Here is a 25,726-nt window from a genome sequence, read left to right as displayed (position 1 = left end):
CCAAACTATTCTATTCCACAACCTAAACCACGTTACTTTATCAATTCGCTATAGCTATTTTTAGTTGTCATGACGTAAACCAGCTTTTCGTGCTGTCATCAGAATTGGTTAAGAATAATATTAGCCTATTTTCGCTAATTTATAAAATTTTAGTACTATTGTACAAATTTATGTTATGGCTGCTTTGTAATATCTTTCCCTTGCAAGCCTCTAATGCTCCATAATGTTACTAATGTGAACATTTGTTCGGGATAAATGTTGTTCACGCTGGTGCAACTTATAGTAGTTCAGTTTTACAAAACCCACTGCATGGTTAGAAGGAAAACAAGAGAACTATGCTCAAATAAATGGACACAAAAGCCAAAACGAACTATTTTATCGTCAATTCCCCGAAAAGCATAGGTAACTTACTGTATCCCGTGAAGATGTACATTCCTCACGATTCGACGTGAATTTAAATACCAAATGATCTGAGTCACTATTACATTATCAGATGAGGTACCTCAGTCTACCGTTTCCCATAAAAAACGTCCCACTTTCGATAAGCACTATGCTATGCGTTCGCGTAACCGTCACAATGTGCGCAATTTACGATGACATCATGTCACGCAAAAGAACGAATCCCATAGAGTCCAAAGACATTTTTGGAATAAATAAATGTAATAGCCTTCTAGCGAAAAATACAATTTTCAACCACTAAAAATTTCAAAACAATTGATCCAGTAATTAATGAGAGAAAGGAGTTTTCATAACGATATGAAGAACAACAACATAATATTGACAAAACGATCAATATGTACATTTCGTGTCCAATTAAAAATCGACTCTGAAGATTTTTGCCTATCTTCTCTTGATATTCAAATAACGACTTTGTTTATATATAAAATATCCCCTTTTTCTCTGTCTAATGTATTCATACCAATAATAAAATGTACACATAATCAGACAATAAAAGTCATTTTAGCAAACGCAGGCGACTGCGATATTATTTTGAAACACTTTGCATATCAGCCTTCCATTCTCACGGAGTGGTATCTTTTGCTTTGAAGTATCCAGCAGAACCTCGCCTCTCCGTAAGCGCAAATAGCGATTTGCAGAGTACAAGTCGGCCATATCAATTTTTCAAAAGATAAAAATAATTTGAAATGCAAATTGATATGGCATATAATACATATGATCTTAAAGTTCAATGGTGGTGGTGAACAACACTCATATCTATACACCTCGGCGGAGTAGTTGAACGTGCATATCTCTGGGAATGTAAGATAAAAATTATTCTGATTCTGGGAAACACTGACAATATGATACGCGATGCGGTGGCTATATACAATACTTCTCCGTGTGAAATTTCATTGGACCCATGTGAAAAATTTACACGCCAATAATGTATTGGCAGTTTGCCTTAGTGCGTTTCGTATGAACATCCTAGCAATAAAAAAGACCACTTTTGTGCAATTCAAAATGAACACAGTTCCTTCCGTCTCGTGGGACTTGAAGTGTCAGCTAAAATCCTGAAAAGGGGTATTTGTTGGCGTGAGTGTTAATTCTATCCGGTGTAACCAAACTTATTCACACTTGAAAATGCTGACTTAAGATAATTCCGTTAAGTAACATGGTAAATGGTATCTCCGGATGGACTCATGCCATGTAAATACCGATTCAGACCGTAAACATGTTGTAAATATAAATATCAAGTAAGCACGCTAGGGCTTAGGGTCAGGTCACATCTTTTGTGCCGTTCTCAGTTACTGCGTTTGTCACAACGTTAGAATGGACGCAATGCGCATCCGGCAAACCTTTCATTCTTGTAAAAGATACATACTTTAGTTGAAAAGAAGTTCCAAGCCCCATCTCGTAATTGCAAAACCATGATTTTTCCTATGTTTTAATTTTTCAGTATATATCAGTCAACTTTATCCCTTGTGTTACAAGTCGATTTCAGTTTTATAAGCGATGTTCATATGATACCAAAATTTGGTGCAAACTCGGAAAACTATTTTACCTTTCCTGTTGTATTTTCGGGATCTCATCATATCAATCAAGGTCATTATGCAGTCAAAAATAGATTTTCCAAAATTGTATACAGCATGCACTTGAGCTAATATTTCCAGGCCTCTGAAAACAAAGATGTAATTTAAAGAAATTGCACATTGGATACAGTTGCAGAACATTTTGGAACTTTCGTTACCATCAATCTTTAATTAAAAATGAGAATCAGGAGTGATGCTCTTGAGCAGGACTACTCGGCAGTCTTACCACGGTCCGAATGCAGACCTTCTCAGTATTCAATTGAGGGCACATCTGCACATTTAGGTGATGCGAAAAACAGTTAATTGCTTTTATATTGTTGCATTACTTATTATGAATTGGTAGTGAATAAAATGCCTTCGTCTTGCTCTTACTTCATTGGATCCGAGATTTGAAATATTCAATTACAAAAAGAGGAGATGTGATAATTCCAACCAATAAAATTTATTAAATAGTGGATTTTCGTGACATCGGTCATTTTGGAGTATTGTGAACGAATCTTTGGTAAAAATAGTCGAGTATTCCGATTTATAATACAACCGTTTGGCAAATTGAACCTGATGCCTTCTTCTCTATTTTTGCGTTGAAATAGATCTCGTAACCTATACTAGTGACATTAAATTGGAACTGGGTGCCTACGCGCATACAAATAGGAATACCCAATGATGCATTGCTACCAAGAGGGTGTTTCTGGGGTTGGCAACTCAGTTCACAAACAAGTTTTATCAATATCAGTTGATGCTTTTCTATTCTTCTCAATTTAACCTTTGCTGTAATTCAAATCTTGAACACTTTACCTAGGCTTTTGTCATTTGGGTTGAGTAGATGTTGGAGTAGTTGCGGGACAGATAATTATACTTAAATGTTTGTTTGATTGGGCGTGAAATTTTTGTCAACATCTCAGACGCCACTTGCATTCCTTGTATGAAAATATTGAAGCAATGACACTTTTTGGGTTCCATTGTAATCGGACACTAATAAATAAACAATGGGCCATTAGCACTAATGCTGCGTGGAATGATAACAACTAAAACCGTGTATCTGTCAGTGAGTTGAGCATTATTTGCCTCTGAAATCAGATTCACTGGTATTTGACCTTTATTTAAACCTAAGACCTAAATCACTCGAAATTTCGAGGGTATGCAAAAGAAAAATGTATCGCGTGCCCGCACGCGTGCTTCTTTACGCCTCGTTATCGAGTTTCACTCAAAATGAAAACACGTCACAATAGTTTTGACGTAGGTTGTCTGCTGCAACGTTATCTGCATTCCAGCGATTGGTTCCGTTTGGCGCTTGGTTGAAAATCGTCTCAAAATTATATGGGAGTGCGTCTATGATTTGTTTGTGGAAGAGATAAAACACAATTTGTTTCTTCTGGGAATATCTATCAATGAAATTGCTTACATAAAGAATGTTTCGAATGAATTACGTAAATGATCCACAAGGTTTGGGAAATCCAGGTCATTTATTTTCTTACACTACGTTCTGTTGACCATTTTACGTTGCATCTTTCTCATGCGTTTCACACGGTGCCTCCAAGCGAGACTCTGAACAATTAAGAGTAAGTAGGCCATGTGCTTAGAAAGACTGGTCTCGGTCCGGATCGTCATACAGTTCATGTGATCAGAAATGCACTGCCAGAATGACGCTGTTGTTAGTTTTTACTTTTATTGAAGGAAATGAGCAAAATTCACAAAAAAATCATCTAGTATTATTGCTCCTATCCTAGTTAGCAGTAAGTGGCATAGTACAGTGAGAGCAAATTTGCCCATTTTGTTAACCTTTGGCCATCAAGCGTTCCCTATTGTTTATCCAGCACTATATTCACAAAGAGACTTATTTCATGAGTCATTGTTGTGGTATTTAGTCCTTAGTTCATAAGTGTTCCGTTCATCCCTATAATCCTGATGTTTTTAAAAGTTTATACTGTATTTAAAATCTAAGATAAATATGCGCGTACGAATAGCTGTTCAAGAATTTGTTGCTATTTTAAAGTGTTGTTTCTCAAGGGTATGCTATATTTAGCAAGAAAGCGAATTGCTTGCCTAAGCGTCTCGACCGTGTTTATTTAATAATAACAAACACCTAGGTATCCCAAACGAATACCAGTTTCGAAAACAATGTCTATTATTCTTTGGATTTGCAAAAAGACAATGTAAAATAATCACAATAGAGACACATAAGTAGAATTGTCGATTCAGATAATTTTCAAAGCGCAAATACCGCAAAAAGAATCATTGTTGAGTCGTCATTCCCACCCAAGTCAGAAAACATTCGTGTTTATACGCTGCCGAATACGAGCGATCGGTCGGACGCAAAATCGACGCGAAGGACAACAATGCGTGACTGACACAGTAGGTCCAGTCGAAAAATAACATGAACACTATGAAAGCATGTATTTTGGTAAATGGTGTAACTATTTACTTATGGCCAATGTTCTACCTTAGATAAAATTTCTCTCGGCCTTTTTTTTTAACTAAGAGCATTTCAAACGCGAAATATATGTCTGAGAACATAAATATAAGTCTAAAGCCTTTGATGTTGCTGATGTGAAACAAACAAATGACAGGTACAGCCATAACAACGACCGCATACTTCCCGTTTTCATTTCAGGTTTTCGGACCGATGGTTTTGATCGTAATTCTGCTCTACTTTTGCTAAATAAAATAGCTCAATTTTAATGACTTTTATGTGAGGCGGTCTAAATCCACATGTCATGAGTATTCAATTGACGACAAACTCAATGTTGCAGACAGGAGAACTCATTTTGTATTGATACAAGGATAAGAATAACAAGTCCAACATGTAGCAATTTAGCGTCAACATTTCACATTTACTTCTCACGCGAGTTAACGGAGACAAGAGATCTGTTTGTTGACACAAAGACCTTGAACTGAATAGCTAATTTAGTATACAGGGAAGCTTTGGGTGAGTGATGAAATCGCTGCTTTTCTCGATTGGTTTCATCTCGAGTAATTGCTATTGGAAGCGAGAAAACACGCGATCAAAATATTAAAGACTGTAATTACAGGCAATATAAGAGCAGGTGTGGAATTTTTAATAAATCCCAAACTCTTGTCCAGCACGCGACGACGCAAATAAATAAAAATAATTCACAAAAATAGGAGATGCAAATTTGTATCAAGGAATAAATAGATTACCCTCATATTGCATGTAGACTAGAAAATTAATGGTAAGTACTCTAAGCAATATTATATAATTGATTTTTTTCTTTAAGAAAAGTGCTGGAAGAAATGGTTGAGGGTTACCATTTTGGGACCATTAGGTATCAAAATGATGAGAGAGAAAACATATTATGCAGCCCAAGTTTATTACCTAGTTCAGGTACAAACGTTAGATAGACAGTAACGTGTTATAGAGTATATACCACATCATCATCTATCCAAGACTTCATTTTTCAAAAAAAATCAACAGCGCCGTATATTATCCAATTATCTCTCGTTTCTATATTTTCCATTTTACAACTATCGTCTGTGAAACATGCATCACCAATATAAATTTTTGCAGTGATCAGACGTAACTCGGCATTGAAAGCCATTTATTTATTTTAGGGCCTGTGCGTTCAAAATATATCTCACGAGGCAGAGCTTTACAGGGAACCATCGTGTTTACACTAAAATTCTAAAAACCATTGGTCGCCCCAATGAAAAGTTAAATATAAAAGATTCGGCCGGACGGGCGCATGTGCCTTCTACGTACAATTCACCGTAATCATCTTCAATTTAATGACATTTTCATATACGTTGTTGATATTTAAAGACATGCAAACGATATTAGAAACCAATCTCTTTTGTGCCAGGATGATAAGTACCCGCCGTCGCTGGTGGCCATAAAAGTATAAGGTATGCAAAATTAATAAACTCAAAACCAAATTGCTGACAGAAACAATATACCTCTCGTGCCGAGTTGTCATTATTGGCGCATATTTTGTAATATGAGCCTTATTTTTGTATAGTTAAAATCAGAATCGCTGGAAAAATTCATTTATCAGAGTCATTGTAGAGATTGTACGTCGTATGATCATAATTCATTGAACATATGTTTGATACGAAGCAATATGTAATTCTGCCAAGTGCATAGTCGAAAACGGGGAAACATATTGTTTCCATGGATGGTCAGATCATCTATGATCGAATCATAAATTAGAACTGGGGTTTACATAATACATGAGACAAAATAAGAAAAGACGTAATACCAGTGTTTTTCAAGTATCCGTGTCCCATGCTTAGTTTTGAGAGAAGTACCTTAACATACACCACAACATTTTGGTAATGTACGTGAACAAGTTTTGGGCTTTTGATTGCCACATCTTACGTTAAAGTTGATACATATCGCAGTCTTTTTTGGAAATCTGATCCCGCCTGCTATTGTCCTGGGATGCTAAATTTTATTATTACAATAAATTTCCAAAAATATGATATGCCTGAAATAGTCACTAACGATTTCTAAACATCGATAAACGACGGAAGTTTGTCGCCGTCTGCACGCAATACATAACAATAACGATAATAAACCAGATTTTCATGTCATTTCAGAATGGTAATCATTCACAAACTTATCGTTTGGGAAAAATTCGAATTAGGAAAATTATACTCATATTTAAATTCTGTGAACTGATTTGAGGTTTTTTCTATAAACCAGACAAAAGAGGGATTCATGAAATGATAAGAGAATTCAATTCCTAATGTGGCATGTTTTGTTTATTATAGGTTCAATGCTCACGAGTCAAAGATCTAATTGGTCCATCGGATACAGCACATTTCACCTTTTGAATGTAAGCTTCAAACTTGTTTTTTTTGCTAGATTTCCGCTTTCGGCAAAGATCAGAAGTGCGATAATGATATGTTTAAAATATCCGATAGTTCTCATCATCTTATGCAAAATCTGTATTACACGTACCTTGCAATCAGTTTTTTTAATCACACCCTGAAACAGTGACGATTTCGAACCGCATCTATACGGTTTTGCGGTTGCCCTCTAATAGTTGTAGGCTATATTCGGAAACTGAAACAATGAAATTCATGGCTCAGAGTAAAGAAAATATTTTGTACATCTGAACTTCGCAAATGTGAAAAAAGCTTGAAAAATATTGTTATTCATTCATGATTTATCAAAAATTAATATGTTAACATACTCGAAATTCTAGATATTCACGTATTTTTCATAAAGGTCAAATTATTCATGCACTCATGAAATGGGAGGCTCAACTATAAATGAAAATCGATTCTATCAATCAGACGACATGTCCAATAAATCATATCAATACAAATTCGAATATTTTCGCTCCTCAAATTGGTAGCCATATTTAAGACGGTGAGCATAGTATAAAGTTGTTGGTGGGCTGGAGCAAAAATTAGAAATATTGAGAATGAAAAACGCTTTGGGTAGAGTAGTATTCTTTATGTTTTAATTTTTATATTTCAATTCGTTCATGATTAGACAAACCGGAAAAGGAAGATTCCACCAACTGTGATAAAATATTGATTTGTTCATCTTGCACACGAAATTGAAATCAATGAGAAAATTTCCTATTCGTTAAGACATAACCTCATATTTAGGCAGCATATATTCTGAAACTGGAGAAAACGATGTATGGTTATAATTAGCGGTATAACTTACTTTAACATATTTGTTTGCTATTACCAAGTCCGACTAATGAATACATTAGACTGAAAAGTTGTATTTTCCAGTAGCTACTGCATAAATAGTTATGTACTTATTAATGCTATGTACTTAAACTTAGGTGAGATATTCATTAAATCATGGGTCATCCGAATCATATCACGATAAACAACATGTTGTTTCGTTTTGTTGTTTTCGTAAGCAATGAGTGGTCAAGTGCTAAAATCCTATTGCGAATTTTTGACGTTTACGGGAGAAAATAGAAATGAAAATTCTAAGTTGTAGGCCTATGCATGTTTACTACGGATCTAACTACGTAAAAACTCACCCGCAATTTTTTTCCGGAATTTAGAATAACAACGGTAAACAAAACATCTTGATATTTAAATGAAGGGTTTATCCTGGGGGTGTGGCCTAGTAATATAATGCATGATTGACCAAAATCACGTTTGCGGATTTACTGCACATGACTATATACTTTCCAAACAATTTACTTTGTTTGAATCCAAATTTGAGTTCCTCGCTGAAACGTGAATATTTACCCATGAAATTATGCACGATCGCTATGGTGGTAAATATATATATATGGGATTATCTCATGGGGTGGATTAATCCATGTAGCATGTGAAATTTTATTAAGATACTATCACTAACTCCTAAATTCCTAATTAATTATATTTTACAATGATATCAACGTGTAAATATTTCACATTTGAGTATACTGATATTGCTAATAATAACGTGCAAAAGTTCGTCTACATATTTTGTCACTCGTTCACTCTTTTATTATATAATTTTAAACATAAACAGACTCTAGCGAAATAATTAGCAGTCATTGGTACTAATATAAATTGATGAATACAAATAATATTGTACCATATTATTTAATTTGTTAGATCGAATTCACTGAAAAAGCTGCTTCATGGAGTACTTTTCGGAAACAAGTCAATATACTACACCTACACATTTATGATTTTGAAATTAAGAGCACTCGTTTGTACCACATGTGTTGAGGCAAGTGCACTCACTGGTGGTCAGCTACATCGTTATCTTTTTTTCAATCAATTCCAAGAACTCTTAAAAATTTGTGAGAAGTTACGCACGAACGATTATATGACAACAAGCCATACCCTAGCGTAATAAGGTTTATAGTGATCAAACATTCTGGTAAAATTTACTGAACCCATGAAAAATATATTACATAAACCATGGCTGTATTTCGTTTCAAATGTGATTGTTAAAAATGAGTACAACTTGGGTCGAGATAACCCTAAACAGGCCTAGCAAACTTTAGAGCCCCAACAAAAAATGATCGGATAAAAGCCGGGCTGGGGTGCAAAAATGGGCCTTCTATCAATTCCAGTTGAGGGCGACATATTTTCATTAGTATTTAAATTATCTTGTGTTTTCGCGTTTGTATCGTGTGTGGTATCGTAGCCGGCAATAACAAAATGAGTGGTGGTTTCTACAGCCTCCTTTAATCTGGGCTTTGATTTTATAATGCTTATTAAACAACTTTATTACCAATCCGCTGTCTGGGAATTTAGAAATTTGTATGTTTTTTTAGACGTTGATTTTCAGATATACACATCACACATGATCTTGTTTATTGGTGATGGAGGTTACAGATGCGAACAATTCTCACGTTTTCTCTCACGCAACCGTCGGCAGTTGCGAAACCGGATGTATAAATATATCCTCATATTGGGGTAATGACATTTATATATTAATATTCAATTAGAACAAATTCTCATCCACCTGTCGTCGAATATCCTAGTGGTATTCTTAGTATAACGACGCACGGCTCCTTTTCATAGTAAAACACATACCGGGTGTACGTATTGACGCACACCTATATTTCACAACGCCTTACGTCAATAGTCACAGACACCCTGGTCCCGCCTACCATTAACTATTATCTTTTTGTATTCGCGTATGAATATAACAGGCGAGGTACGTAAAGAGCAAATAGATACTCGTTAATTTTATCTTAGTCATCTTATTCATGGCAGAACATGAAATTACTATGGACCGCGCCTCCGAATCGTATAGCACATATAAGATCTAGCGACTAAAATGGATATATGACTTGCGAGTCATGCTAAATATGTGCCCAGTCATCCTTTCTCAGCTTGATCTTGAAGGCCGTTGCTATGGAAAAGTGTTTTAGTCCAAAGTTCGTTTTCTAAACTAAATTGAATTTTGATATTTTCTACCTTTTTCTTATGACTGTGACTCGTTAACGTAAAGCAGTTATTGGTCATAATAATAGCAAGAAGTGAAGTATCAATTTTTTTTATGTCTGATGATATACTTTTTATCACTATTTTGCTCTCTTAACGCAAGATCATTTAGTTCCATTATACAGATCCCAAGCTCGATTGCCAAATGTATGCGGGAAATTTTGTGTGGAGGAGTGACATTTTATGCAGGTGTGGTGGTCGAGTGGATTCTACCTACAATCTACTAGCATGAGCATAATTATGTTTAGGTTATTCCGCGGTGAGGTAATTACATTCACCCTAGCTAGCAACCAAAACTAACAAACAATAACAATGTTTCTCGCCGATGTCAATACTACAAAATGAAATATGCGGTTGTCTGTGGTTCATGCCATATTGCAAAACATCCATCTGATATAAACGATGAAATTTGGCGGGAGCGGATGGTGTGACAGACCTCTCACTGATGGATGAGTTCGTAGAATGGATAACAGACATTCACTGTGCCGCATTGTATACTGCTGCGAACAATATATATTATATAGACATGTAGCCCATTGGTGCAAACCCCCACGAGGTTTGAAAGATCTCAAAGCAAATTCTACTCAATTTAAAACATTTTAAGAAGTTGGGCTTTGGTCAATTATCAGGAATGTAGCGCAATTCCCGTATCCGGCGATTTTAATATAGGGCATTTAAAATAAAACTTACTAGTTCATTGCTTTAATACTCAATATCTATCGTGTCGTTTACGTTTATTTTGATATAAATACATTTTAAAGTAAAAAACACGATATTTTTGTCGGTAACTGTCGGTAGATTGGCGTAATCTAGTCACCCGGACGTGTTGATTATATACGGATAAAACATGAGTCGATCGGAATTTCGGAAGTATGAAATTTGACTCGGATGTTTTTGCGCATACCCCGCCGACGAGTTATATTCCAAACCTGGCGTATTTGTTTTTTTTAGATTTTATTTCCTGTCTAACGTTCGACTTCTGCGTTCTGCCTAATCATTTTAAAATGGTATTTCCTATAATATAGCATGAGCTACTTCACTTGAGTCAATGTAACTTAGAACATTGTAAATAAATACAACAGATTGTTATGTAGGCGGTGCGGTACATATATTTAAATAGTAATCAGTACTTCTCCATACATGTATATATTTATCTAATGTTTTTCGAAATGTTAAAATAATTTGGCGGAACTGGGTCGTTTTTTTTTCGGCAAATTTATTCGTATTGTTTCAATGTTAGTGTTGAACGATTCACACTCCTCTGGGGTAGGAGATATTTATAAATAATATCTGCCTTGCTCTTATTACAACCGCATGCTGCTTACCACTTCAACTTCGAGTGAGCGCCTTCGACTTTACACATTTAGCGAACCCTTGAGAATACAGAATTGTTTGCGTAAAACACAAAAGCAAAATACTTTACTCAGAAGAATTGTGTTTAGCGCGTAAAAACATTAAGATGTCCCCTGAAAACACCGAACCAGCTCGGGTTGAATTTAATATTTGCCTATGGGGGTAGATTGTTTGTTATTGCAAGACTGAAATCGGATGCGACGACGCTACAGCTTCGGCGCGCGACGCTGCTAATTATAGATTAGGACAAAAACTCCAATAAATTTAGTGGAGTCATATTGTTATGTTACGCAACAAGTCGCCCTTATTCTACGTTGTTATTCTTGATAACTCCTCCCACAGCAGCTCTTTTGTTGGGAGTTCTCCTCCTTCTATGTTATTCGTCAATAAAGGACCTTGTAGCGAATCAGACCTCTGATTTTCAAAATTTCAGAACGTTTAATAATCACACGATTTGGAGATGGGACACAATATATCCATTCATTACCCATCATCTGGTGTTGTTCAAAATAAAGCCAATATAACATATCAATTTAAGCATCTTAAGAGTTTTTCACGAGCTATCAAATGACAAGGTATAATCACAAACAGCTATTCAAAAATAAACCGGATGAGTTCGCCAATTCCACACTAATAATTTATCTGCCTTCCAAAATTAGATAAAAAAAAAGTTTAAGTTATGTTTTACTATATACATTTCGTCAAAATTGACCGCTGACATTAGATACATTTATTTGGACACATAGATACGTTGTTTATTTTGTAGATTTATATAAACACCATATTGTGTTCACTTAATCTTGTGAAGGTTATGCTGATGAGATGTTATCGGAAGCTAAATTGGCCAAACAAAATTCGTATTTAAGTAGTTAGCATATCAGAGGTGCAACTTTCCAAATTGTTTCGTAATGAGATTATATACACTTGAAATAGACTCAGCTAACAAATAGCTGTAGGTAATTGAATCTTGTGTAAATAACATGTTGCGATCTGACTATAAATTAGTCTTAGATGTGATATGCAATTAATTTTCACCAAAAACAGAATTCATTTCTAGCTCGACCACCTGAATCTTTTTGTGCTATTTTATGTGTGTACGAATTTGCAAAGTACAAATTTAATGAATTTTTTAACTTAGGTAATGGCCTCCTTAATCGCGTAATGATACATTTGAGTGATTGAAAATTTGTTAATTCTGTACTTAAATTGTTTGTACTATTCGACTAAATTTCCATAAACCAAATTAAAACAATGTTAAATAAATAAATTAAAATAATCTCGTTGTTTACATCCCTTCATGAAGGGTTTGAACGATAGAAGATTAAAAGGTTTATATCTTATAAGTAATAAAACGAAAGCATGCCATCCATATTGGTTAAAAATCCAGCCGTTGCCCACATAAAATTCTCAAAACCCATCACATTTACATAAGTTCAGTTGAAACCGACCCGGATACATCACATCATAATTGACAAAAATTAGGCATTGCACGCTTACTGGAATTCCTGTAATCTCGGTCATAAAAATATTTTAATTTGATTGTACCTTATAAACAAACTACGCCTTTTGAATCTATTCATAGAAAGCAGACATGCTGTAAACGGCGATTTGTGAGACTTTTTTCCCACAGTTTGCTTCATTCAAAATAGAGCACACGCGCTTAATAATAGTGAATTGTTGGGTAATATTATGTTAGCCGTGAAGATAAAACTACAATTAACAGTCTTCAATAATTATCGGTACTATATCCTAGGTGCAATCGTACTGATAAACGAGGCCCGTCTTACACGCGTGCCAAACTTTGCTAATAATCGGTTACGTTAAAGTTTGAACTACAACAATGTGATTCCAGAACCATGCGTCATTAGTGCTACGTGTGAACACTTGATCTCGCACGGCTATTGAGATTTGTTTTTCAATTTGCGTCGCGAAAACGGAAAAATCACAAACACGAATGTTCTGATGGTAGCAAAGATTAATTTGTAAATCACTTTGAATCATCGATAATTTTCGTGATAAACAGTCGGGAAATGTCGCTACATACAACAACATAATAAAAATAGATCAACCCACTTATAAATCAATATATTTTGCATGTGACGGCATAATCCCTATTTATTTATTTACTATTTTACTCTTTACTTTGTTCTACTCGGAAAAGAACGAACGACGAGATATTTCGATGACAGCTCCTGGAATGGGAATTATCACCTATTTATTTTGCTTGTTAACTCAAGCACTAATTAACGAAGGTGACTACCTCGGATGTTTTGATCACTCGTTCGGCGCCGCGTTGCTACTCACTCCGGTCGCTGGCCAGCGGCGAGGCAGTATGCCATTTCAAGAGAAGCACAACTCTCTTTTTGCTTCAGTTTTAAGTCTCGCCTGGGTTAGTCTTAGTTATGTAATACCAACGTAGTTTCCATGAAAAGAACAAGCAACGTGAAAGAAGAAGAAGAGACCGGTTTCTGGCCGGTATATAAGACGCCAGCTGACGAGATAGTCAGACTAAGGTTTGCACGAAAATTTTGACTTGGCCAATAGCGTACGAGCACTAATTTGCCTATCAAATTTACCATCAAAAAATTATTTGACGTGATCTAAATAACAATCAGGTTTTTCATTTCGGGTGCTGGTTTTCTTTTTTCGACCTTTTTCGAAATCTTCAACTGTTTAGCTTAGCGTGATTTTCAATCTATGCTATTGTAAACATAGGCTTTAGCACGACATCGCGTAAGGTCTTTGATTATGTTTATGAGTTTGGTTTTAAATCTAGATAATGACTTCAGAGAGTTATGTTGTTTAATTTATTTACCCAGACTTTAAGTACGTTTGAAAGAATAAATTTTCTTATCTGCTAGGTGAAACTACGGAAGATCCGCGGGCACACCGAGGTCATGCTTTTCTCGTCGAGGATAACACGTAATATATTGAGCTATATGAATAGGATTATTTCGTTGTGTTCGAAAACAAACCTCATAATAAATAATTCCCCGAAATTAAAGTTGCGCAGTAAAACATTTCTGATAAAGCGATTTAATGATGACAGAAAACATACGCGGTAGTAGATCAGAACGCAGCGTGAATTAGGCAAGTTTTGATAGCGCATATCGTTATCTATCAGCTTCCCGTTGAGTTAGCACCTCATTTTAATATAAAAGGAACCCTTTAGCGTCATGTGCCTCAACGATTAATAGGATACCGACGTTAATGACGATTAACTGAGTTTAATCAATTAGTTGCAGCCGATTAAAGATATTGCTTTGATAACGTGATTATCGAGCGGAAAGGCATTTTTTCTTCGAGCGGATAACAAAGCTAATTAGTAAAACATAGACAACGACAAGTATATTTAGACAATGCTAATAATAAGTATTATCATTATTTTTCAGGTTGGGGTAACAACCAGTGGCGGCGCGTCAATAGTGCCAACCGGGGCAATGCCCCGGTTGTTTTTTCGGTATAATGAAAAATATTCGAAAAATACCTCAATATCGGTTACACAGACTGTCTACACTAGCCATATTCTCCCGACATGGTTCATTTTTCGCTCGCAAAGCCTTCGCCGAACGTCGACGGGGCGACGCCGATTTTGCCCCGGTTGCTCATTGTATATCGTATTCTCTCTTTTATCTTCCACTCGTCGCGTTTGTCTCGTTTGTTTTCTGTTTCTTTTACTAAATCATCGGGGCCGATCGGGGCTAGCCCCGAAATTATGACGACACAATGAATTGCGATGTATATACAGTTTTATACACCAATCAAACTTTTTTGAACATCACATCAACTTGCGCGCTCTATGGGTTCCTCATAGATAACACTCCAGTTAAGTAACTACCTTTGCGGCGTCTGCCAAATCTCTGGACATCATTTTGACGACGCCTATTTCTTCCGCCGACGCAGAGCGAACATTCAGCACGCTGAAGCGTATTAAAACGTATCTCAGAAACACAATGAAGCAAGATAGATTAAATTCCTTGGCTGTTTTATCCATTCACAGAGACGTTATTTCTGGGATGCATGACTTTAATCAGCGCGTTATCGAGCATTTTGCTTCCAAGAAACCGCGGCGTGTTGCATATATGTTCAAGCAGTAGAAGTCTAGCAGCATATATGTCTATGAGTGAGCGACGCATGTCCTTATCTTTGCATTAACTTTCCTTTCTTCATAGTAACGTTTTAAACCTAATTTTAGGTTTTGTCTGCTTTCCCGAAGTTTCTGTTAATATGTCATTGTATTTATCTGGGTAAATATTGCCTTTTCTTTTGAAAGAGGTTTCAAAATAAACTATGTCTATATTTAATAATCTCTTGACTTGGACCGGTTTTGAAGACACTTTCTTATCGTTAAAAATTGTCGCTTTTGCCGATTGGTTGTTACCGATGGAATGGTTTTTATACTCTTAAAATGATGGGAGAACTTACAGCGCTCATCCTGTCCCCGTAGATGGGGGTGACTTGGTCTCGCAGTAGCTTGCCCCGGTTGTCAAAATGACCACGCGCCGCCACTGGTAACAACACATTTAATACGCCAACATTAATTAATTCGTAATTCAACCTCAACGTACAAAAATAGCCAATCTTTCGAAACTAGATTTCAACAATCAAAATAGAAATATGAAGATTCGATTTCAACTACTTCTTGCCATCACGATTGTCGTACTAGCTCTCAATTGTAATGTTGCACAAGCTAGTTCTCGGCGCATGCCAGCGCATTTTTATGGATCTTGTTCGGCCCGACTTAGGGACACTTTACACACGATTTGTGGACGCGGCGGAATTAGCCTGCTGAGAGATGCATACCTTATGAGACGCTACAGACCTAGGAGACTTCGTCGAAATGCTGCGATGCGTAAGTATTTGTATACAATAAGTTTGTTGTTCTCTAATTTAGTATTTTTAGTCTGTTCAATTTTTGAATGACAAGTACATTAATTCTATATTAAGTGCTTTTGCCGCACGTGGCAGTTAATTTTCCACCAAGGTATTTTAACGCCCTGTTGTTAACCTCCTATTTAATTTCGTGCAGCTTCTAACGTGTTACCTCTAAATGTCTCTTTACACAAGTACAGCGACACGAGTCATTTGTTTACTTGAAATGTGTATTCAACGAAAGTAAATATTTTGTCTTTGTTTTTACAGTACGACGAGATCGCAGAGATGTTCAAATTACTAGCGATTTTCAACCGACAAAACCTCTTTCATTTAGCGGTGCTAGATGGCTCTTATTCAGCAACGAATCTCCACTCACATCACTTATACAGTAAGTATTCATTAATATTGTTATAAATAAATATCTGCTGAATTAACTTGTAAAAATGGTTTTGATTAATGCTTTTGTTTCTTTTACAGCACTGCACATGACATGCACAAAGAAAGAAAAGTAAAAAGACGAGTTCGTCGTCAGATCTCACAAGAATGTTGCGAAAATGCGTGCGACCATGAAATAATTCGAAAAAAATATTGCAATTTTCGTTACGGTTAAAGTTCAAGTTTCAATAACAAGAAATGAGAAACACATGATCAACTCCTGCATAAGATAGGAGAAGAAATTTGATCACTAATATTAAGCGAATAGTAACTGTATTCCTCCCCAATGTATAATTTTCTGAAAATTCGGCCTTGAACCGCACTATCAAATGTAACCTACTATACCAAGTTGAACTCCCGCATGTTTCGGTTGACATATTTACCGAATTCACCCAGTCTGACCACCTGTTGCAAAGGCCTTTCCTGATAAGCCAACTCTTGCAACTATGATTTCACAAAACTGCCGCACTGTGAAAATTGCGTTCTTTTGTTGTTGCGGTATGGCGACCTACGTATGTTACTCTGCACATTCCAAGCCATCGATCGTTATGAATCAAACAATTCTTCAATAAAATGTCCGTCGTTTCACAAAAATTAGGCTCGTGCACGACAGCAGCTCGCTTTCTTGTATGCCGAATTCCAACAGTGTTTTGACCAAGTAATATCTTATAGTTTTACTGCGGTTGTGTGTATATGACGCTATTTTTGCCCAAATTATGTGACGGAAAACAATATATTTTTTCTAATCTTTACTGTCTTTGTCTAATCGTCTATTGTTCGTATTTATTTATAACGTTTCATTTTTTATCGCGACGGGGACCATTGCACTCCATTTGTAAGTTCAATTCAGGCGACGGTCACACGTATTAAATGACTTGGTAAATTTTTGAAAAAAAAATTGGGAGTGCAATTCGCGCCGCGATACTTTTTGATGTCTGACGGTCCTAACTTTAAAGACAAACACGCCGATAAAGTGTGTTATATCTTAGTGCTTTAATTCATATAGCATACTACACTAGATCATTAGGTAATGCTTAGCGTCGCACCTATCAAAACCAAATCTGACTTTTGGCTAAGTACTGGGCAATAGGCGACTTAACGCCAGGTGCGATGAGAACTTATGCCCAGTGTACTAGAAGCCAATTAACACTACTAGTAGTAGAATAACATACGAGCACATATATCTGTCAAAGAGCTATACTTTTGCCTACATGTAGCAAATCAAGTTAACAGCGATATAAATTGAAGAAAAAGTTCTTGCTTCTTTCAATCTCATTTTCTACCATTATAAGTTCAAAAAATAAACTCTTTCAACTTGAACAAAACCTGAAAAGTTCTCTGTTTAGCAGGGGCGTTTGAAACAGCGGGATTGTGGAATAGGCTTCGTGATTGGGCAATAGAACAGGCTTTGCAGGATTGACCAAAGCGGTACACCAGAGATTTAGTGGTTATTTGAGGTACTAAGCACAGCAGTCCATGCGGCGTATGCGCAGTTGTTCGAACGGCTAATTACGAAAATCACTGCAGTCAGTTCATTTACAAGGCAGTGAAAACATGGCTTTCTTGACTGACTTTCACAACGAACTTTTACACAATCAAGTTATTTCAACTGAATAAGTTGGTTAAGTTCTGCATAGTTTATCCACTGATCACCGCACGCCAGGGCCAGACATTCGGAATATCTAGTCTAGGGGAACGATTGACTGCGAGAGAATTGTAAGTGTCGTCAACGTTACAGGGTGGTCTACCATACTGGGGTGTACTTACTTTCAGGGCAGACAGCTCATCACATGCACCTAATAGGTTTAGCTTGATAAATATTTCAAAACCTAACCCTGACCAGTCCACGATCGTTAGATCGTCATAATTAAGATGAAAACCCCTAAAGGTTTTGATTATGAAAGAAATATAATAATCTGATCCTGCTCAATTGAAGCTGGGTGATATAGCAAATTTTAGCGCTTCATTTTTAGGCGCGGCACCTATTTTATTATTCGGTCATTAATGTCTCTACGATATAGACCCTCCTCCATGAAAGTATTCTGTTTCGAATATAGGCGACGACTGTTTCATTATATGTTTCATGGAAACAAATATACCGACTGATTGTGTTTTGTCCTGCATAGGAAGGTGCACGAATGGAGCGACTATAACCATTTATTTCGCAATGTTACCACAATAACCTCGAACGCGTAATTAGTACATATTAAACAGAGGACAATAACGTCATTTGTCAGAGACTGTCGCATAGCTACATATAGTGGTGTTCTCTTTTATAATCTTTGTTTATCTTGAATAAATTTGTAAACATTGCAATGGGCGTTCGCCGGTAACATTCTGATCACAAGGTGATAACATTCAAATGACCTTTGTAAATTTGAATAGATTAAAAATAAAAAGTAAGCTTCGTGTTAAAACGTTAATATATGATCCGAAATTGCAAAACCACGCAGATTAACGGCATGCCCTCGAGGTTCATTCTGCAAAACAATCCGATAAAAATTTTGCAACGTAAATTATGCAATACCGATTCTTGAATGTGGAACATTTGGTCGAACATTATTGGTTTGGATTTTCGACTCCCGAGTTCAAATTGAACCGAATTGTTTTACCTTTCACAAATGGAAAAATAATCATATATGCTGGGTTCAGCTATATTTTTGGACAAAAAGGGCGTTTAATATTTCATTGAAGCGTGCATATAGCGTGTGGGAGAGATGCAAAATGGGGTCCAGAGAAAGTAAACATTCTGATGGAATTAGTCATGACAGGAAGATCAAAGGGTTGTTGTCTAAATATAGGCCTCTTCTAAATTTAACAATTTCAACTCAGCTTTTCTTATACAAAAATGGAATACATTATTTAGAATCAAGAAATTAGTCTGGTGAACTTGTGTCCTGGATTTTAACGGTCTTCTATTCTCTAGAAGAGAATAATTTTAAAATATAATTTTTCTCCCGATAACTGGAGGAGGACTCTAAATATAAAAAGAATTGCGCTCAAATACATTTAAAATTCAAATAACGCGAAGCTATATTAAGAAATAATTAATATTTAGGATGACGTCAAAGTGTACAAAGTGTTTTATTTGTGTTTGAAACGTCAAGCAAAAATTTCGGCATTACCTAAAATAGACTTTGTGTAAACTAACTCATCAGCAATTAATTTGTGTATTACGTAAAAGGATTTCGGGTATTATTATGCTCAAAAACATGTTGCATATTTGGGCGAGGCCCAATTTTCGATACCGAGACTAATAGCTCAACTATATTTTTCAAGCACTCACCTTTCTTATGACCCACTTCTATCTGTCAACAGCCTGCCCCCATAAAGGGTGAATCCGAAATTTTGGTTGTTTTCGCGGTAATGCATAGTCTAACGAGGTACGTTAAATTCCAAAATAAATAGACTTTTTGTGTGTTATCCAAGAAGGAAACAAAAATCATTTCAATTGCGATTGAATTGCAACTTTCAATTGTGTCTTGTAAATTTGTTATTTATGTCAGGATATGTTCGAATATTCGTCATTTTTATCCGAAGCCTTTGTTTTATTGTAAGCGTTTCATTCCGAATAACGGGACCTATTAGTGGTAATCGGAATTTCATACGCAGAAATGAATAATATTTATATAAATGATTATTTTTACATTTATTTATACTCATAATGACGAACCAAAAGCTTATCTTCGAACGGTCACGTCCGGGGAAAAGATTATGAGGTTATAGTCTGCAGATTGTTAAGAATTTGCTGACTTCTAAAATTTTCAAAAAGAAAAATGTTTGAGAAAGAAATAGACTCAATGAGAGCTCCTAAGCCTAAAATACTATTCCAAATCACCTGCAAAAAAGATCTTGTAAAACTTTACGAGTCGAAGGTTTGCTAAACCTATGCACACTAACTATGGCCCAAAGAAAATAAAGCGATAATTGGGCTGAAATTGATAACATTATGGATCAGACACGACCTTAAAACAATGCATGGAGCGATTGCCAATTTTTTCATACGTCTGGTTTGCTTTACTGAAACGTGCAAAATATATTACTAGTTTCTAATACCCATGGGCGCCAGACAGCTCGGAATTCCATTTTAATTTTTTATTGTTTGGGAGAACACGGATTCAAATTAACGTTAAAAAAGACGCCGCCAAAACATTGCGTGCTTACAAGAGAATTCTTTGACGGTAATATCTATTTTGCGGTATCGATGTAATAAAAGTATCGCAGCGCAAAATGTGTAGTGCTCAAAAATATGATTAATTTTGGAACATGGCCCGAATCCGTCAAACGGGCTAACAACGCCTGGCATTATTGTATTTACGCGCTATTTGATGCGATAAGTTGGATACTGGTGGTATTTTTCTAGTTTTACGTCCGAGATTCTTAATGTTTCCCCGAACTTTGACCTTGGAAAAATAAGTAAATCAATGCTCGGGGAACACACATTAGCATTAAAAACTTGAGATTGATTGCATAGACATGTTTTAAAATTCTGAGATGTAAACCTACAGTGTCAATGGGCAACAATTGGAAAAACATGGCTGCGTCTATCCATAAATGTCAAATTTGTATTTTTGTTAAAACCAGCTGATGCCGTGACACCGATTCAGATCAACACTTCATAAATAAACTTTCGTTTTCATGAAGCAAACTTCTCGACCTTTTACCCGAGTTAAACGTGGGAAAACAAATTACCGCAGGAATCCTAGAGATTTATTCCACTGGACTTCCCCGAAGAGGATAAGTATCAAGTTTCGTTTTTCTGTAGTAAATATGATTCACTCTTTCGGCCTCAGCAAAAATAGACCCCAGATTATTGATTTCTTGGCACTCGCACCCCTGAAAGTATTTTACTAATTTGAAAACATTTAAATTATGTACGCAAACAAGCTAACCAAAAGTAACGAGGTTTTGCTAATATTTAATTCTGATGGGATGGGTGATATTGAAGCAATATCGTGAAATTGTAATGATTAAAATATCAATCACATCCTCATTAAACAATAATGTAAGTTCGTTCTATTGCCAACGAGTGGCAAAAAAGGCGAGAATGTTAACTAAATCGCTACATGTCTTTTTCATGCTATCTTGTCAAAGCCATGCGTGTCTAAGCATCGATAATATATATTCATTGAAAAAGTCAAAATACGAACTTGGCTCGTTGGCGGAGCGCATCGTGCTAAGCGTTAGGTATACGCTAGCGTCTGATTACGCTGCGTGGGCTCGCAGGTTTGAATCCTGTGGAAATAATTAGATGCGAGAGGATTGCTGAATTCCTCACCGCCGTAGGGTGGTTCACGCAACCGCTGGTCGGTTACGGCTTCCTCCTCCACCAAGTCCATGCATCTAAAACATCTAACTGGCTTAACCAATCGGACGAGAGAATGTCGTTCGCGTTATCATTTAGTCGATCTCTCTCCCAAGGGATAAATCTTCATCCTCCTACGATATAGCAGTTGAACAACCGTGAGTGCAATAGAGAATAGAGACCTCTCAGCAGTTCTACCGCACAACTTAATCATGTGAAAATTTATTAATTTGGTATGAATTCAGTCACGTGCAATTATGTTCATTACAATACGGCCAACAAACATTCGATGTTGTAAATGTAATGTTGTAAATTCGATGTTGTTGTAACATTGATGTCGATGTCCACTATCTAAGATACCGTGCGGGCGATTGTTTTTTTATTCACCTAGTCCTATAAAAACGTTATTGTTACGGTTTTCGTAAATATCGGACCGTATATATCCGCAGAAAAAAGTGATAGCCTCCTAGTGACTTCTATCATATTGAGTACGGGGAATTTGAAATCGATTGGTCCAGAAGCTGCGCAGAATTTTTTTTTTTCACAACAACAACCCAAGCATCCCACCAGAACCAACAACAATATTTAAATAAAACACTTCGCATCCAATAATCCAAATCTTATAAAACTATATGAATCTGATATAAAATATATGAAGCGGCAATATCGGCATATGCGCCTACTAGTACCAGCCTAAGGACACCTTCTGAAGTGTAATGCCCAGGGATGTCCGAACTCCGAATCAAATTTATTCGAATATCACGACCTCCGAATATCATTTTAGTGTTTATAAGAATTTTGAATATCGCGCATACATTAGCCCTCGTCGTCGGAGCGCTTTGATTTAACCAATTGTACAACCACAGTATTTTTCATCATTATCGAGAATAGTCTTGTGCGATCGCGACAATAAACCCAGGAGAAAAGGGGACAAATTGCCCAGTAATTCATGTTTTACATCTTCAGCTTTTATCGCGACCGAGCATAATGGGAAAATTGTGAACTTGCTGCGATTTTGGCGCGGCGGTGTGGCTCAACGGGCCAAGCGTTAGGAATACGCTCGCCACCGCACCTCTAATTACTCTGCGTGGGTTCGCAGGTTCGAATCCCATGTAGGGATGGTTATGTGCGAGAGGATTGCTGGACTCCTCGCCGTCGTTGGGTGGTTCACGTAACCGCTGGTCGGTTACGGCTTCCTCCACCACCAAGTCCATGCGTACGAAAAACAAACAATATATAACTAATCCCATACCCGACTTGGAATGGTAACCGGACGAGAGGCCGTGGTTCGCCATATGGATAAGCCGTCTTATCGGCTTTCCTCTCCTCCGGGATAAATATGTAAATCCTATCCTATCCTACCGTGTCTGAAATGGCGTTTAAAATAGGTGTATCTATCGCGGGTTTTATCTTTATTCCGGTGTCGTTGATGATAACATTGTTCAATTTACGTTGGCGGGATTAACGTATGAGCGAAGATAGAAGCACCACACCTGACAAGAATGAGTAAATTGACGCCACTCGAAACACGATTTTCAGTCGTAATGCTCCTACATTGGCAGATAGAAATTCACGAGTTTGGGAAGAGTAACGGAATTCAGCTTACCGGCGTCTTTTGTTTTATTGGACATGTAGTGGACCTATGGATCGTTTTGTTATTCTTGTAGATGTTGTTCTTATTCTAGTTGGTATTCTGCTTTGTATCGTTATGAAAAAATCGCTTTTCTGCTTGATTCGCTTTCTCCACCAATTGCTTTGCAGATAAAGAATTTTTTTTCCCTAGAAGGCCATTACTTTTATTTATTTTCTATGAATACTATGAGATTTGATTTCATTCAAAATTTCGCTGTATTAACTTTTACTCACGGGAACACTGTTTTTGTTCTATTTCAAGTGGTTCCGCAATCGACTATCAGGCCTACAGCTACAGGTTCGATGCTGGTAAGTTACCGTGCCGAATATGATTTTCGAGGAATTTCATCGGGGATGAATCTGAAACTGAAGAATGATCATCGTCACACGTCCTGCGAAACGCTGCGACAGTACCTGTACCGTCACCGGTACTTGGGTAGTCGAGTTGTCCGTCTTCCGATATCGCTACTGGTAACGGTAAGTTACCTCATACGATTTTCGGGGAATTGATGATAAAATATTTGGTTTTGCTCCCCGTGTCAACATATTTGAGCATTGCTCTCTTGTTTATATCTGCTTTACTGTGATTCTATTGTCAATGCTTTATTCCTATGTCCTCAGACTTTAATAATGAATACCGGTATATATCTTTTGTCAGATTCGAAAATACTTTTATAGAATGTATTTGGGAGAGTCCAGTATTCGGTTATGACCATCCCTGGATTGCCTCACACGCTTTTCGAAATGTATATTCAATTTCGATTAGAACATTTTAAAATAGATTGCGCTATCACAAAACATTCAATCATCTAACAAAGCTACGACTGTTACTGTTATAATGAACAATATTCTTTTCCTGGAAATCTATAACCAGGCCGAAAAGCTATCCTTGTTTTGTATGGTACGTGACTACTGATATATATATACGATCTACAATAACCACCAATTCGTAAAGGGGATCCCTATCGTTTAAACACTTTAAAGAGTGTTTTTGCTCAGTTCTGGATTTACATTCGCCATTAGGAAGTGTGGACTGAAACCTGATGGCCTCAAACTTCAGGGGCCTCGGTGTAGACGTCAAATCTGGAGTGAGTGGCTGTTTAGTGCTCTCACGAAGGTATGATTTTTGGCGCTCCCGTAGTATGTGCAACAAGATGGCGGACACCTGAACATTAGTATGTGTACCAGGTTAGGGTTAGGCCATAATTTTATTCCAATTTTCATTATTTCAGTTCTATTACGAGTTTGGGGACTAGCCAAGTGACTCCTGTAGTATTTGTATCGGAAATTATGGCCTAACCCTAACCTGATACACATACTACGTTCCGGTGTTCGCCATCTTGTTGCACATACTACGGGAGTACCTGATTTTTTAATACGATAACGTACCGGTGCACGTATACGTTAAAAGTACGAACATACGTGTGTCAGTGTGTACGATTTTCTGAAGAAAGCCAACAAACAGTATTCACAGCACTTAATATTCCGGTAAGAAACATTACCAACAATCGAAATTTCTAACTTATCAAAATCATGAAAAACTCAACTAAATATACTCAGGTCCATACCAGTGAAATAACAATTCCGATATCACTGTAGTGTAACATGCTGCCACAAATTACTACAGCCTAAAAACTCTTAAGAATACAAACTCACCGACAGTGCAGCTTCCAACAATCGACGGCTGATTGGAAAACAGTTCAGTGAATCAAGGTTGCGATCTCTAATTCTAAATATGATCCAATCAGAAAGACAATTAAAAACTAGCACTGCAAACCCAAAGTAGTTGATTAAGGCCTAAGAAGTGTCCGCTCTTTGCAAAAGCGCGCGAAAACGTGGGCGAAACCATTGTAGGGTGATAGATACGATATACGTATGTACCACCAGCGCCTCTGATGGTGAGCAACAAAATAAAATGAAGCGGAAGGGCAGTTTCATTCGACAATACATTCAATGTTGAACTATCATTCTTAATGTGCCTTTGAAATTTTGAAGGCTTCAGAATAAACCAGTTCAAAATATTGATATTTGTTTAATTTTTTAGTCAGGCTAATTGATGACACAAATATTCACTGCTTAAAAAATTCATCCGTTTCGGAAAAGATGAGAAAATATCGATATACAACTATACTAGTTTATCTTAGCAAAGACGAATCTACGAAGTATTAGACACAAAGTTGACATATAGATCGTTTTAGTATTATGTTGTTTT

The 25,726-nt window shown here is 36.6% G+C and overlaps 1 protein-coding gene and 2 long non-coding RNA genes across 6 annotated transcripts; 2 read left to right on the top strand and 1 right to left on the bottom strand.

The window, feature by feature from the left end:
* Positions 1–911: 911 nt before the first annotated feature.
* LOC120335825 (uncharacterized) lies at positions 912–25,284 on the bottom strand. 2 transcript variants are annotated; one of them, XR_005568723.2, is made up of 3 exons: positions 25,171–25,284; positions 2,003–2,115; positions 912–1,511 (listed from the first exon to the last, which is right to left on the bottom strand). It is a non-coding gene; the product is annotated as an uncharacterized LOC120335825 (long non-coding RNA). The 2 variants fall into 2 exon arrangements; XR_013468903.1 differs by lacking the exon at positions 25,171–25,284 and adding an exon at positions 3,433–3,613.
* Positions 4,660–9,205, top strand: LOC144411802 (uncharacterized). Its single transcript, XR_013468904.1, has 3 exons — positions 4,660–5,221; positions 6,759–6,823; positions 8,568–9,205. It is a non-coding gene; the product is annotated as an uncharacterized LOC144411802 (long non-coding RNA).
* LOC120335823 (uncharacterized) lies at positions 13,567–17,902 on the top strand. Of its 3 annotated transcripts, XM_039403432.2 has the most exons (5): positions 13,567–13,780; positions 14,129–14,189; positions 15,862–16,119; positions 16,410–16,530; positions 16,620–17,902. In XM_039403432.2, exons 2-5 carry the CDS (start codon positions 14,165–14,167, stop codon positions 16,750–16,752), a joined length of 537 nt encoding a protein of 178 aa, XP_039259366.2. In that variant the 5' UTR covers positions 13,567–13,780; positions 14,129–14,164; the 3' UTR covers positions 16,753–17,902. The 3 variants fall into 3 exon arrangements, with proteins under 3 accessions (XP_039259366.2, XP_039259369.2, XP_039259368.2); XM_039403435.2 differs by lacking the exon at positions 14,129–14,189; XM_039403434.2 differs by lacking the exon at positions 14,129–14,189 and having other exon boundaries at positions 13,568–13,780; positions 14,660–16,119.
* Positions 25,285–25,726: the final 442 nt, after the last annotated feature.

This window comes from Styela clava, chromosome 2 (assembly GCF_964204865.1).
Source record: "Styela clava chromosome 2, kaStyClav1.hap1.2, whole genome shotgun sequence".
Classification (NCBI taxonomy): Eukaryota; Metazoa; Chordata; class Ascidiacea; order Stolidobranchia; family Styelidae; genus Styela; species Styela clava.
The sequence above is the reverse complement of the archived record's forward strand: the minus strand, read 5'-3'. Positions and strand labels throughout refer to the sequence as shown.

Bases quoted from the DNA above. Each gene is read 5' to 3' on its own strand.
- LOC120335823 (XM_039403432.2), top strand. From the start codon at position 14,165: ATGCTTTTCTCGTCGAGGATAACAC. The intron at 14,190-15,861 runs GTAATATATTGA...TTTCGAAACTAG, and splicing joins TTTCTCGTCGAGGATAACAC to ATTTCAACAATCAAAATAGA. The intron at 16,120-16,409 runs GTAAGTATTTGT...TTGTTTTTACAG, and splicing joins TCGTCGAAATGCTGCGATGC to TACGACGAGATCGCAGAGAT.